Raw genomic sequence first — 16,036 nt, 5'->3', positions numbered from 1 at the left:
GATCAAAGTTGTACTACTACCCTTCCACAGGATGCAACCCTACAAAAGTTGCCAAACTCCCAGATTCCTATTTACTGGGAGGTGTACACATCATGCCTGACCATTTCTGTCCACCCAGGATTCCCGATTACGAGTTGAGAACAAACCCAACTGTACTATAAGATCCAATAGTTAGTATGGTTAATATGAAGTCTGTCAGGAAATTTGTTTAATTCACTGTTGCCTGTGACATACATCATGTGTAGAAAAAAAAAGCATAGCAAAATAATTTGTCTGTTTACTTTTTGTTTTCAAGGAAATCTTTTATCAGCTGCATCACAAAGTTGTGACTGATAAGCATAAGCATACTATATTTCTACTCTACAATTTCCATACAGTATGATAGTAATCTTGAGTTATGAATACCGTCCATCCATATACTGTACTAACATTCCTTTGCTAGTTTAACGAGTATCATAGGTATAAGACCCAAGGGTGGGGAAATCCTAAATAAACTTCAAGGAAATTAAATTTAATGAAAAACAAGTGTAGAATACAAAAGCATTTATAATGTTTATATTATAGCAACTCAATACAGACGAATAACAGAACTATACCTCATGTTGGAAAATTTATATATGTTGATGCACTGGGTATCCAATGACAATGATTTATCACAGTGTATTACAATCACTTCTCATTAAAGATTAACAGTTATGAAATGTTTACCAAAGCACCACATTTTGAAGTAGCTAGACTATAATCTTATTCTATATTCATCTCCAGGAAGAAAATTTAGTTCTCCTAAAATAAAAATACAGTATAACAATGTAATAAAAAATATATGCTCATGCATTTGTTCTGTAGCAAGTTAATAATAATAATAATAACAACTTTTATTATTATTATTAAGTGGCAAATTAAATAAAACTGTTACTCAAAAAAATTCACATAATTGGGCATAAAATGGAACAAACTATTTAAGAAAAAAAATATGAGAAGGCAAGACTGGCCTAAAACTGGCCAGTGTTTTATTTAATGCCTATTTTATATCATCCTCTTGCCTTCTTACTTAAAATTTGAACCATGTGAACAAAGTCCTATACATTAACATTGTCAAATATAAAAATTATAAGTTATGATATACAAATATACAGTACTTTGTATCAAACATAATACACAAATTATATGATTTTGTAAGCTGTGTCTTTCAGACGAAGGCCTGCAGGGTACTCTTTAAAGTAGGCACATTACTAGACAATGTCTTGCCAAAACTCCACATAAAACCAAACTCTCTCCACTACTAGAATGCTACCCTTCACAAAATTTTGAATCATTTTATATTTTAATATACAATATAAGCATCTCTCTTGTAAATACATGCACACAAAAAAAATCTTACCAATTAGGGTAATGAAGGTGAAAGAAAGACCCCAATAAACAGTATGTAAATGTATTAAAAAACAAATTTTCGGATGTAACCTACATCTCTTCTCAAGGATACTCGGTCTCGCTTCATGCAGGTCGGAGTTTAATCCTCGACCGTCCAAGTGGTTGGGCACCATCCCCCCCCCCCCATCCCAAATCCTTATCCTGACCCCTTCTAAGTCCTATATAGTCGTAATGGCTTGGCCCTTTCCCCTGAAAGTTCAATTAAATTCTCAAGGATACTGTATATAATCTTTTGTATTACATTGAATTGTATACAGCATCCTTGAGAAAGGTTGTAGGGTTACACATCCAAAAATTTGTTTTGTAATGCATTTATACATACATTGGGCCTTTCTTTTAAGTTCATTCATGCACTACAGCATTGTAGTAAGTTTCTCCAATTAGTGTGTTATTAGTGCAAGCTCAGGGTACAAAGACAATTTTGTGAAGGGGGTTCATCAATGCATGTGTCAACCGAAATGTTGTCAATGTAATTAGTGTTACCTCTCTAGATGGATCAGCTGGAAATCTGGTATGTATTACCACTCAAGAACTTGCACGAGCCTTTTTCTTTTTAGTCGGTTGGGAGTAATGAGGTCAAAGTTTGCTAAAAAATAGAATTTTGGCCAAACTGGCTTTGTTTTTGTTTTTTTGTACTTGGGATTTTTTTTATAGGAACAACTACTATTTGGCAAAAAATCACCAATACTAATTTTACTGTATTTATAAATACATTAAAACTGCTAAAAGCATGCTCAATCACAGAATTCCAATATATATTGTCATTTCTCAATACAGTATTTACAATTATACTACATGGAAGTAATGGTACAAAGGTGTGTTTAAACTAAGGAATACAATGCTGTGAAGAGAAACGGGCACAGGAGGCAAAGATCACCCCCAAATTCTGCTCAGCAGTGCAGGATTTCGTCAGTCATTGAGAGAGAGACTCCCAATACACTGTGCTAACAAACAATACTACCTAAATCCCTGTATGAATCCACTTAATTTAAATATATTTTGTAATATTTATATTAAAGGAGAAGTGTATATTTCCATTCAATAATGAATATACAGCCTTAAAAAATGCAACAACATGAATGGTCAAAATTACAATAAATATGATACACAACCAATCAACATGAAAATTACAAAAACAAAACTATTACTGTAGACACAATCTATACAATTAACTATTACAGCAATGAATAATCAACAGATATATGAATATGACTGCTATATAAACAAATTTGCAATGGTAGCAGCTTCATTACTTTTCACATTACAGCATCTAAGACCAATACACTGTAATAAACAAATGTGATGTACAAGACTGGGATTTCTGCATCTACCTTCAAATCTGATTTTGGAAGATAGTCCATAACCCGTATTTTGTGAATACCTGTATGTGGATTTATGATGCTTTGTTGTGCGTGCAACTTTAACTCTTGTCTTTTTACGGCAGTTGAAAGGTTATCAATCATCAGTGACATTCCCGTGACATCCATATTACACATTCAGCAAACGTAATGCAACAGTATTGCAGAGCATTTTTAAGGTATCTGTAATAAAATACTTAAGCCTTGTACTGTACTTTGGAAATATGACCTATATTTCCTTAGGATTTGGTCTTGCATTAGGCAATGCACATGAACCTTCACATAATACACAACACATCCAAGCAAACAAATGTTTAGCCTTGATTATCATGACAAGAAAAACACAATAAGGAACCATCTGTTACTACTGTAATATCTAAGTGTGGTCTTACAATATTGAATTATGATAAACCCTAGAACCTAAAGGTTTTTAATGTATTAACATAATGAAGGTTTGGGTATGTAAATGAACTGAAACATGTGTATGTTTTAATGCTAGTATAATTTATTACCAATAAATGCTCATTCATCCATATAAATATGAACATTATTTGTCACTTAAAGAACTGCATACATTATTCCACTAACTTCTTTGCTCCTGAGTAAACAATCTTTACAGGCTTTACAAAGAGCTGCACTTGGGCCATATTGTAGACTATCCCTCTGGTGGTTCTTATGTCAAATGCATCAGAAAACTGCATTACCTTTAAAGTCAACCATTATTCAATACAATGCACCAAGAAATTAATTTTGTTTAAAGCCTGTAGCAGTGCTGCTCACTTTTTGAAGTGGTACATAAACTAAACTAAAACCATTTACCTTGATGCTCTTGGGGGCAAGGACAGGTAACTCGCCACACAAAAATTTATCTTTTGTGTTTTATTCAAAGAAATATTAGTGAAGTTTTCTCTAATAGAATATGTTATTCAAAGCATTACCATGGGTAAAATATATTGAGAAATTACATAAATGAGAAGATAACATTAGAAAAATGTGCATAATATCAGAAGCTGCATATAATATTCAGAAGTGACTTTCCATGCCTACTTTCTAATTTTTTTTCAATATTTGCATGTTATAATTGTTATTATTTTTGTGTCCACTATTCATGTCCCCCCAGCAACCAGCACATTATCTAATCCTAAAGTTGCATGTCTTAGGATCATTTAAAATAAAGCATTTAACTACAATATCAGGCAGAGAAACTGGACAATGCATTTCATTATTTATTGTGAATATCAATGCCTGTTTTTTATTTATATTAATGCCTTCCTTTTTGTATTATTTCTGACATCTTTATTCAACTCAACATTTTCCTCCTTTCCTAGAGCCTTTTTTCTTCCCACTGCCCCCACCACCATATTTAGTAGCCAAGTTATCCAAAAATGAGTCCATCTCTTCTCCCCGCTGCTTTCCGCGCTTGAGAATCAGGGCTTTTAAACTATCTGTGGTGTCTCCCAGACCAAGTTCTTTTTTCATTGCTTCTGCTTCCTCTGCTTCTTCTGCTGCCTATTGGGATAAAACATGTTCGATGAAGGAACAAATTCTTGGACTATGAGTCATTGTGTGGGCTGTTTTTATTTTCATACAGTGCATATATACACACATACATCCACTTCCCCACACACAAGACCCGTTTATCATTCATGCATGTGTGTATATGAATATATACATGACCTACCTGTAGGGAGGTTGCTGCTTCTTTGTGAAAGAATATAGTTACAATCAACATATCCCCAAAATAGGTTAATTGAGCTTGCAACAAGACAGATGTTAGGTTAGTGTTGGGCAGCCAATGAGTAAGAACACAATCAAGGCAAAATGCTATGACAGAATGAGCGTATAGCACTTCAATGTTTAATTCAACCAAAAGCAGTCCACTTCTATTCAAGTTGCCAATACATGAGCAAAAGCACAAAAGGTCATCTACTCAAGAAAAGTCCGATTCACTGATCAGAGCATCCAGTGTAATTGTCATAACGGAATCATAGGGAAACATGTTTCTTATTCTCCTAAAAATCAAAACATGTATCTAAAGAAACAAGACTAAGTAAGTAATTATTAAAAGAAGGCACCAAACTGGGATGGCTATGTAGCACCATCAAATGTGGGGAATAATCAGAGGGCACTAAAAAAAAAAAAAAAGGAGAGAGAGAGTGAGAGAGAGCGAGAGCGCATTCTCTTGGGCCAACTACCTTTATTGTTAGTTTGCACTTCAATGATCTTGTGGTTCGAGTAAGTAGTGTCTGAGATTGTAATATCTCTGATTAGCTCATCATTCTTCATGAATATCAGGTCCAACGTGTTTTCGTTCCTAGTTGGTTCTGTAATCTGCTGATTGAGCAAGAATTTGCCACAATCTCAGTAGTTCTCTGATCTGTGGTTGGTTACCTGCTATAATGTTATTGTTTACTATTCTCCATTTTAAACTGGGTAGATTGAAGTCTTCAAGAAAGATAATAACCTAGCAACCCCAGTACCAGATATCAGGAATAGTCTATTTTGTGTATCTGCTCAGTGAATTCCTCTACTGTTGCATATGGCAGTTTGTATATTACAATAATAATTAGATTTATATTTTCTTCCTTGATTCCAAGGAAAGGACAAGGGGGCACAGACAGAACCAAAGTCGAGGCGACAAACACCCCCAAGTCCAGGATCCTATAACCAAAATGGGACAGCCTCGGGGCATCCAGGTGAGAAACCAACCTAGTGCGCTGCAGCAACCTATAATGTGCATGAAACACTGAAGCTGCCTGCACCCGAATATCAAGATCAGTGGTGCTGGAAATAAACCAACATTTAATTGTAATTTGCATGCTAAGCACAGCATTTACTAACATTACTAACATGTAGAAATAATTGAAATTAATATTTTCCCTACTGCGTATTATTTACCAAATTCTTCCTACTTGGCATGGCGATATTGCATCAGACAACTCCGCAGAGATATAAATACTATCTACATATTAGAGAATTAAGTAATATTCTCACTTTGTCAGTATTCTTTCTAAGAATTATTAACTGACGGTATAGCAACCAGTGATCTGATATTAGCGTGTTATCAGCTAGAGATCACTATCTAACAGTTTATCTGTTATAATAAATTGTAATGGAGGAACCAGAAAGTTCCCCCATTTCTCGTCTAATAAGAACTGTTCGTATTAATTACTACCCGACGAGAATTTATATAACATCAAACTCCCTATATTGTAAACCCCAGTGTTATTGTCTCATTTAGTAGAGTAATTATAAGGAAGAGAATTTTCCATTTCTGCTGAAACATGTTCGAGCCTGCGCGGACGAGACGGGGTAGAGGGAGAGAGGAGCACCATTGGAAACATGGTCGGAGCGTCGCCAGCACATGCCGCTGCAGCAGATTACCGGCGTACGTCAAGACTAGACCTGGATGGGCTAATATTTCGTGATCATATCAAGCACGAGAAGTGGCCGTTTCATTTAATTAATTGGCCTGGAGCACACCATTTAGCGGACCACTACGATTACTGGCGATTGCTGTGACTCCATCAACGATCATACAATCGTTTCGGCGAACACCTATACGGTTAAGTGGTTTTAATTAGTTGTATCGGAGCTCTATACATTAATTTTTACCCTTGTTCGTCGTTACACCGTAGGCCCTCCTTTAACCACCAAGTGAGTTCTCAGTGAACTAAATTTAATTCCTTCATTGCCTAATAGTGGCATAATTATTTGAGTGTAGGCGTCCTCTACATTTTTCTGGGTTTGCAGCCTGTGACGAGTCCGCCTAAGGAGAGATCAACTCCTTACGCCACGCATGTTGCGAGACATGTTCTAGCAAGTTCCAGACGAGGCTGCCTCACATGCGCGCAACATTTCTCAATCACAGCTAAGAAGCTAAATTTATTTTAATACATTTACTAACCCCACTTGTCTATGATTGAAATTTATGACAATATCCAGTTCTTATGAATTTATTATGTATGCCATATATTTTAGAGCATATATTTCTTAACACTTTACTGACAGATTTGATATGAATAATTATTTTGTCTTATGCTAATTACTGCATTATTAATCTTATTTTGCCATATGATCATTAATTTTACTGAATATTTCATAAAACTTGATTTATATATTTTCTTAGTAATTCTGATTAATTCACTGACGAAGAACCAGCATCAACTACAGTACTTGTACTAGTGATGTATTAATCTTTAGTATTAACCCCCAATGCTTGTGAAAGTCGAACTCATAACTCATTAGTATAATTACAGTTCATTATTGCTCTCCAAATAACTTCTTAATTATTGTAACATCCATAGACACTGATTCCTAAATTCTTTTTATTATTTCATTTATTTGTTTCCCTCTTTTGTCAAAGAGGGTGGCCCTTCAAATATTTCTATTTCAGTTAATTAAATATTATTTCCATTAAGAGTTAGATTTCCCACAAGTGGAACCGGGTGAAGCGGAGTACATGCATGGAACACCACTTGCAAGATTCCGGGTCGAAGGTGTCACCGACCCAACAGGCAGCACGACAGAGGCAAAACAGGTGGTAGTCACCCTGAGACAAGGGAACAGAGCAACCTTCAAACTCTCATGAAGCAAGATGGGACCCAGGGGGAATGCATCCATTGGACCACTGAGCCCTAGAAGGGGTTTTCAGGACCCTTAGACATTCTGATAAGGGAAGCCCAGGCAAAGTACTGCTAATCAGCACCAACAAACTGCTAAAAGCTGAACCCCCGGGACGTGTACACACACGAGAACCTAGTGGAGGACCATCTAGAAAAATATATATAGAAGTGGCAACCATACCAAGGACAGACCCTCTACCAGGCAGAAAACAAAAAAGAAAAACCCAGGTGGAACAGAGCTGGTCGCTATATTAAGTGAAAAACAGCTGCATAGTACCTTGCGCCCCTTCCAGTGACGAAACCACCACCTACCCAAGGTAAACAGAGGTGTATGAAACACCCCAGCTGACTCCAAGAGAGGGCAATTACTGAGGAGTAAAAGACCTCAGCAGAGGTAGTCCCCAAGCAACTTGTGGAAGATAACCCCAAGCCACATGGGCAGTACTTACAGGGCACCTAGAGAAGGTAACCCTAGGCACATGCAGCCCAAGTACTGGTGAAATTATTCCTGGCTCGCACACCACCACACACCACAAGGCACAGCACTGAATAAGAGTCTGAAGCCAGAATCACAAGACTGCAAGGTCTCTCATCAGCCACAAAACTAGGGGGTCTGGAGCTCCCTCTTCCCCCTCCTGGGAAGGGGAAGCTGCGCAGATGGTGGAGCGGTGATGGTTGTGACGTCCGGCATGTTTGCTTGTTTTTCGTTTGGGGGAGTTCTGTCCAACAGTTTGGTTTTCAGTAGCAATATTTTAAACAAATAGGGTTTGTTTTGGGGGTGCCTACCTTTCTGGGTGCCTGACCCAGTCGATGGCAGACATAGAATGCTCACAAATCACACAGGGGTTTCTATAGGCTATTGCCCCTCATGCCTCTCTGAGGGGGGGCCAGGTTCTGGCTCATGGTCCCCGGTAGGCCAAGAACTCCATTCGCTTCGACTGATGCCAGGAGTTTAATACCATACATTCATATCAGCCCAGAAAGCTCCAGGAAGCCGAAAGGGTTCCCCCCAGAAAAGCACGAAAACAATTAAATTCTTCACAAAGAATTCAAGCGCGATCGTCACTAAGCAGGTCACTGGTAAACTGAAGTGCGCCTCGTCCGTGCCACCAGGAACCATGCACTCAGTCGACCCAAACGTGTATCAACAAACTCGCCAAGGGAGGCAAAGCTCATATACCAAGCTGAATTTTACAAAGAAACTGAGCTCGTAACCAAAAAATTCGTAAAGAAGGGCATTCGTCAATCGAGGTTCCACTGTACTAATACAGTAATAAAAAAAATAATACAGTACTGTAATAATAATAATAATAATAAAAAGCCCTTGGGGAGGGGGGGGGGGTGGTCATGGCACCAAGAGATTAACAAATTCACAGATGGAACAAAAACATTTAATGGAAATAGTAATAAAGAAAAACTCACCTTACGTTTCCTGGTTTCTTTTTTCTTTTTGCTTTCTTTTGAAAAATTTTTAAACTCAGGAACCTCGTCCTTCTTGAGCCATCCCTTTATTATCTTTGTGAACCTACAATAAAAGTTTATAAAAGCAGATATGAACAGCAAGTTCTGTACCAAGTAAACAGCAGAGTTAATGCATCAAATGCGATGAAAGCAGTTTGTATCTGCAAAATCTGTTGAAAATACAAAAAATTTTGATACAGTATTCACAGTTTTATTAAAAAGTGCCAAATCTTGTCATGCACTTTCTTGACTAAAGTCAGTGAGGGAGGTTTAAGTACCATTTTATATAATTACATGCAAGTGTTACTATGCCAATGCAGCAACTTTCATAGTATAAAATTACATTACGTACACTGTAATTACATACCTTCTACAGCTCGCCCTAATCAGTAAATACTGTACGAAGATATTTATATTTCAACTTTTCCATACATTTTTTTTTAAATTAATTATTCTACTTGGAAAAATAATTTTTTATTTAAATTTTAATCTACTGTATTTTTTTCTTTGGGCATGGGTGGACATGGGTGAATATCCATAGCCTCAACTTTATAGGTTAGTTTTATTTTTCATAGTTTCTTAGAAAACAATGTTTTATGACTTGTAATTATACTAAACCTGTTTGTTACTAAATAAATATAATAACTCATTAAATGCCTATTATTACATCCAATTTCAATCCTTGCTCTTTTAGTTAAATTATTTAATACTTCCATCATAGTATGGAACACAAACATTTTGCTATAATTTTCATACGGTAAATGAACAAAAACAATTGTTTGACTTGATAAATGCAAAATTCTTCAGATAGATCAATCAAATTGTTATTACAAATTAAAATGCAAAATTTAAGTTATTAAATTATTAAAATCCTGCATATAGACAACCAGAAAAAGTTTATATAATGAACATATTCATTGACATGTAATGGAAGTATTCAAAAGACAATCAGAAATTTAAGAAAGCAAGTCTTACCTTGGTTCATCATCAATAGAAGAGCATAGTACATTTTGCAGAATATAACCCATATCTCCCTCACCATCTACATAGGCTTGCTTCAGATCATTCAGTTCTTCTTCAGAATCTACAAATAAAAATAAAACTGAGCCATACAAAATTCTCTAAGAAATTGTAGTTCCTATGTTGACAGGCAGTTATTTATCTCAATAAATGAAAAAAATACAGAAGATCCTCATCAGATTCATACCCTTATACTTTGATTCAAAATTCTTTATATCTTCAATGGTTATCTTCTTGAACAACAAACGCCAGTATTGGTCCCAATCACGATCATCAGGGGCAACATTTTCATCATCCACTTCACCTGAACCATAAAGTAAATATTTTATTATTACCCATATATATCTATTAAAAAACTGAAAGCTGAATAATTTAATACAGAATTATGAAATAAAAAAAAAATTAAAGGCAGTAAAACACAAAAGCAATACATAATAAATATAGTGTGCAGCACTTTGCAGCCTCCTGAACATGAGAACATATTCTTGTCAGTGAGTTACACACAATATACATAATTCTTGCTTTAAGTTAAGGTTCTCTTTACCTGTCTCATCATATACCGATCGTCGATCCTTGTCAGACAATATTGAGTAGACTTTGCCAAGGGTCTGAAATTTCTGTGTGGCATCTTGCTTATCATTTTGATCAACTCGATCAGGGTGAACCTTCAGTGATAATCTGTGGTATGCCTTCTTTACTGTAAGAAAAGGCAATTGTCAAAAGGAATCGTTCATTAATAAACAGTAAGATATACAAATCAGATAGCTAACTATAATGAATAACTTTGGTTCAAGAAAGATGTTGATATATGATACAATAAGAGAAACCATATAATAATAAATCACATAAATGACATTAAACATTTAGGTGTATATAATTCTGAAATATAGAGGGGCCAGCCAAAGCTTAATGTAACTAGTTATTGTATTCTCATAAAACCGAGTAGGCATTCCTACATCCAAAGGAAACCCTCCACTGATATCAGGCAAACACTGTACAGTACAAACACTTATCAAATCATCAATGGCAGGTGTAAAAATCTAAGAATAGGAGGGTGAGAATTAGTATGCAAATCCAGTTATGGTGGTATGTAATAATCACAAGTGTTTAGAGTGTCATTCTTTGTTAAGCTTTAGAATGTTTATTGTTACTTATTGAAACCTTTAGCTGTTATAAGCAGAAACAGTCAACTGGTGAAAATAAAAAATAGTTCATTGGATATGTGATGTGCCAAATGTGCAAAAATAATAGCTTCAACATCCAGACATGTGACTCTTATAACAGTGGTTTGGGCCTGATAGCTGCAGCTATTTGGCATCACACAATGTGGTAAATATAAATCCATATGCAATACAGTAATTAGTTCCTGTTCAAGAATCGGTTACCATTACATATGCTATAATGACTACAGTATTGACAAATATCTGGGCCTCAATAAACTGCAAAATAGGCATGCTATTTATAGCACACCTGATGCCTTCATGGACCTCCGCACAGATCTTATCACACCGACTCCCTTCAAAACACTGATGAAACATTAAATCAAACCTAGAAAGGGCTGAAGTTCCCCATTACCCCCCCCCCCATCCCCCAAGGTTGTCCAGAAAGAAAGAATGCAGGGAGGACATGACTCAAACAACAAGGTTAGATAGTAGGACATCAGTGGAATCTGCACATACGAATTCAAGAGTTGTAAGAAAGTTTCCATTCCCTGTATGGGTGGTCATTATGTGGAATAAATTGAAGGATGATGTTATTGAAGCCAATTCCATCTACAACTTTAATTATGAAAATGTTTATGTTGAGAAGTGATTAGAATGTCAGGTATAAAGAGCTAGGAGGTAGGGCACAGAATACTAGATCTCACTCCCCTGCAGTCACTGATAGGCGAGCATTACAAAGCCTGCCAGGAGGGTCTAAGAACAGGGAGCAAAAATTGAAATGCCTATGCAATACCTATGAGCATCCAGATACACCGAAGAGGCAGACAGAGGAGACACTATTGAAAGCTGTTGTACATGCTCCCCACAAAAGCAGTCTGGCTACACCCAAAATACTGCACTGTATTTTTGATCAACAAATACTTACTCCCTGAACTCTGTATGTTCTTAAAAGAAATAATAGGAAACCAATTTTTTTACCTTAAAATTCTGTAGGTCATATTTCAGTTGTCCCCTTTTGGTTTCAGGCCGATGTACAGACCTTAAACTGACACATGGGTCAGTTTAAAGTGTAAAGCAATTACAAAATAGAATTTATATATATATATATATATATATATATGTCGTACCTAGTAGCCAGAACTCACTTCTCAGCCTACTATTCAAGGCCCGATTTGCCTAATAAGCCAAGTTTTCCTGAAATAATATATTTACTATAATTTTTTTCTTATCAAATGATAAAGCAACCCTTTTCTCTATGTATGAGGTCAATTTTTTTTATTGGAGTTAAAATTAACGTAGATATATGACCGAACCTAACCAACCCTACCTAACCTAACCTAACCTATATTTATAGGTATGGTTAGGTTAGGTAGCCAAAAAAAGCTAGGTTAGGTTAGGTTAGGTAGACGAAAAAACATTAATTCATGAAAACTTGGCTTATTAGGCAAATCGGGCCTTGAATAGTAGGCTGAGAAGTGCGTTCTGGCTATTAGGTACGACATATATATATATATATATATATATATATATATATATATATATATATATATATATATATATATATATATATATATATATATATATATATATATATGTATATATATATATATATATATATATATGTATATATATATATATATATATGTATATATATATATATATATATATATATATATATATTTATTTATTGGATTTAAGATGGAAGAATCTAGATTAAAAAAACCAGCGTTGAATGTAATGAAACGCCATTTTCTGGGTGAGACCCGGAGGCTCCCCGGCAACCCTCCCTCCCTCCGGTCGGCGTTTTTCCCGTGTTTTGACATCCAGCCTCAGAACTGATGGGTGGATAGCCGGCGTGGGAGGTCTGGGGCTCCCCCTTCCCCCTCCCGGGGAGGGGGGAGCTGCGCAGACAGCGGCGCGGTGACGTGACGTCATACTAGTTTCCTTGTTTTCTGTTGAAGAGTTCTATCCACTAGTTCGGCTTAGGTAGCAATTTTCACCAGAATAGGGGTTTGTTTTGGAATGCTTACCTTTCTGGATGCCTGACCCGGTCGATGGCAGACATAGAATGCTTCCAACCACACGGGGGTTTCTATAGGCCATTGCTCCCCTTGCCTCTCTGAGTGGGCCAGGTTCTGGCTCGTGGTCCCCAGTAGGCCCTAGAACTCCATACACATGACTGATGCCAAAGTCTGACATTAGCATATCAGCCGGTAAAGCTCCGGGGAGCCGACGGGGCTCCCCCCAGAAATATAGATAAAATCTGGTTTGAAAATAGAGTTGCAGATCTATACAACAACAAAAACTCTCACTGTATTATGCCTTGTTGAGCTGGAAAGCTATTTCCCTTCTGAGAGCAAGCCATCCTCCACAAACTATAAAACCTGTAGTTACCAGAGATAGAATTTACAAAATATGTACTGTTGTAAGAACAAAACAGTTGATGTTTTGTACTACAGTACACTACTGCAATTCTAAAGGTCATAACAAAAACCAAAACAGACTAACCATACACCTAACCTACCTTAGGCCTAAGTAAATATCCCTAACATGCAATCTTATATCTAATTTAGTACAAATATAACTAATACTTGGCCTTGTTAAAGTTAGGTTTGGTTGATCCCTTCTTTTTTAGGCCTTCTACAAAGCTAATGAAATACAAAATGTGGACTTGTCTTGACATAACACTCCATATTGTATAGACCATCCACAGTAACTAATAGATACTTTAATTTTTGGATGAAAGTTTCTGTAAGTTATGTTTGGCCTTTTAAAGTTAATGTCTTCTAATTTGTTCAGTTTTTTAAGATATTTGAGATCAGAACATTATCATGTCTTGTTTACAGAGTTGTTAATCATGAGACCCTAAGCCCTCTTGCAATGAAAGTTGTCTTACTTCTGGGATAATTATTGTCGATTTGCACTGAGCATTTAATAGTTCACCTGCCTTTTTCTAACCAAGATCTCCTTGCTTGCATAAAGTCATAGGCTCATTTGATTATTCCTAAATTTTTTTTTACCACAGTTCCAATTTCATAAGCAACTTTCACTGACTGGCAGACCACTACACAGAGGTCCTTTCCTTTTTAAATAAACAGTGGTGTCATGTTATCGATGCAGTAGTCATGGTATGTACCATTATGCCTTACATGCAAGGCTTTTCGTTTTTAATATTACAAGGGTTTACCCGTATTCTGTAGTTTTTGCTATGCCTATTTTATGTAAAAGGTCAGTTTACCTACAAATTTTATAACCTAATAAACTTGACACAACTGTACACATACTGTATTGCTATGTAGAGTTACCCTTGGTAATAAATTAATTACTTGAAAAAGTCATATGTAACAAAAAAGAAGCAACGGTTTCAAGCTCAACAAGTCACAATGTAGGATTTTGAACATGAAATGCTTTTTCACCCACAGGGTTATAACCCCACGGAACCACCTATCCGCAGTAGCCGTAACTGCCAAAACTCTTATATTTTAAAGTACAACTGAAAAAGATCATCAAGAGCTTTGACTATCTGCCGGCATCCTGTCTTCGTTGATGCCACTGGTGTTGGTGGCCCTCAGGTAAATGCAGGCAAATAATGCGAGTCTGGCCAACACCACGGAAATATCAGCTTCGAGCCACGACCTTGACTCCAGAAAACCATAAATACAATTAGGTCAGCCTTATTCATACCATATAAGTGCCTCCAGAGTGCATCTGCTCATTAACTGCTATATTACCATATATAGAAAGAACAATATTTAATACCATGCAAATTACCAAGATTATTCGAGTACATTTACTAATACTAAACTTACCTTCATTTTCATTTGCATCCTTCTCAACCCCCAACACTGTATACAGCTCCCGCGAACCAAAGAACTTCTCGCAGCAATCCAAAACGCCTGTCATGGCGGATTACTGAAGATATTTCAAAATAAATCTTGACGTACTACGCACAACTGCGGTTCACTTTGTTTACCTCGGAGCAGACGATTGATTTCCGCGGGAAGGTGGCGAGGAGGTGAGGCGCGCCGCGCGCACCGCTCCTCATTCACTTTTGCCTGGACATTTTGTAATGATTTCATCAAGACTAACTTGCTTAGCTAAATGAATTGTGGGGTTCAGTCCCTGAGCCCATTATGTGCCTCTGTAACCCTTTACACTACCGCTCCCAAGATGGGTATGGGGTGCATAATAAATGAACTAAACTAAAAAAAAAAACATTAATGATGGCTACTATCCTAACACATTCAAATGTTTATTCAGGTAAAGTACATACATACAAGGTCTGATACAAACATTGATGGATTTATAGATAGAGCTAGTACATACAATGCCTAAAGCCATTATTACGCAAAGCGTTTCGGACAGGCATTAACAAAATGACACGTTTTGTGTTAGAAAGCAAACTAACTTCTCAATCACTCAACTAATTTAACCACATATGCATGCTACTGGCATGTGTGTTGGTAACTAAATTTTCAAACAACCTGAGGAATTTAATTATCAGCAAAAAACTCGACAAAATAACAAAATAGCCTCTAAGTCGACAACTTCCTTCACTGTATAACCTCTTGGGTGCACTTTTTTTTTTTTTTTTTTTTTGAGATATATACAAGAGTTGTTACATTCTTGTACAGCCACTAGTACGCGTAGCGTTTCGGGCAAGTCCTTAATCCTATGGTCCCTGGAATACGATCCCCTGCCGCGAAGAATCGTTTTTTCATCCAAGTACACATTTTACTGTTGCGTTAAACAGAGGCTACAGTTAAGGAATTGCGCCCAGTAAATCCTCCCCGGCCAGGATACGAACCCATGACATAGCGCTCGCGGAACGCCAGGCGAGTGTCTTACCACTACACCACAGAGACACTTACGAAGTCCGCTCGAATAATTCAAACATCTGCTTCACATTGGACTAACAAAACAGCCTTTCAATCTTACCTCTGGTATAAGAGGTGTCAAGAGCTAGTTATAACTGTGT

The 16,036-nt window shown here is 36.6% G+C and overlaps 1 protein-coding gene across 1 annotated transcript; it reads right to left on the bottom strand.

Moving 5' to 3' along the window:
• Window positions 1-528: 528 nt before the first annotated feature.
• Window positions 529-15,077, bottom strand: LOC123754458 (dnaJ homolog subfamily C member 9). Its single transcript, XM_045736894.2, has 6 exons — window positions 14,868-15,077; window positions 10,440-10,592; window positions 10,083-10,199; window positions 9,851-9,959; window positions 8,837-8,939; window positions 529-4,298 (listed from the first exon to the last, which is right to left on the bottom strand). Exons 1-6 carry the CDS (start codon window positions 14,959-14,961, stop codon window positions 4,095-4,097), a joined length of 780 nt encoding a protein of 259 aa, XP_045592850.1. The 5' UTR covers window positions 14,962-15,077; the 3' UTR covers window positions 529-4,094.
• Between the last annotated feature and the right edge of the window lie 959 nt (window positions 15,078-16,036).

Source organism: Procambarus clarkii, chromosome 18 (genome assembly GCF_040958095.1).
Source record: "Procambarus clarkii isolate CNS0578487 chromosome 18, FALCON_Pclarkii_2.0, whole genome shotgun sequence".
Classification (NCBI taxonomy): domain Eukaryota; kingdom Metazoa; phylum Arthropoda; class Malacostraca; order Decapoda; family Cambaridae; genus Procambarus; species Procambarus clarkii.
This window is presented reverse-complemented; position numbering and strand designations above follow the sequence as displayed.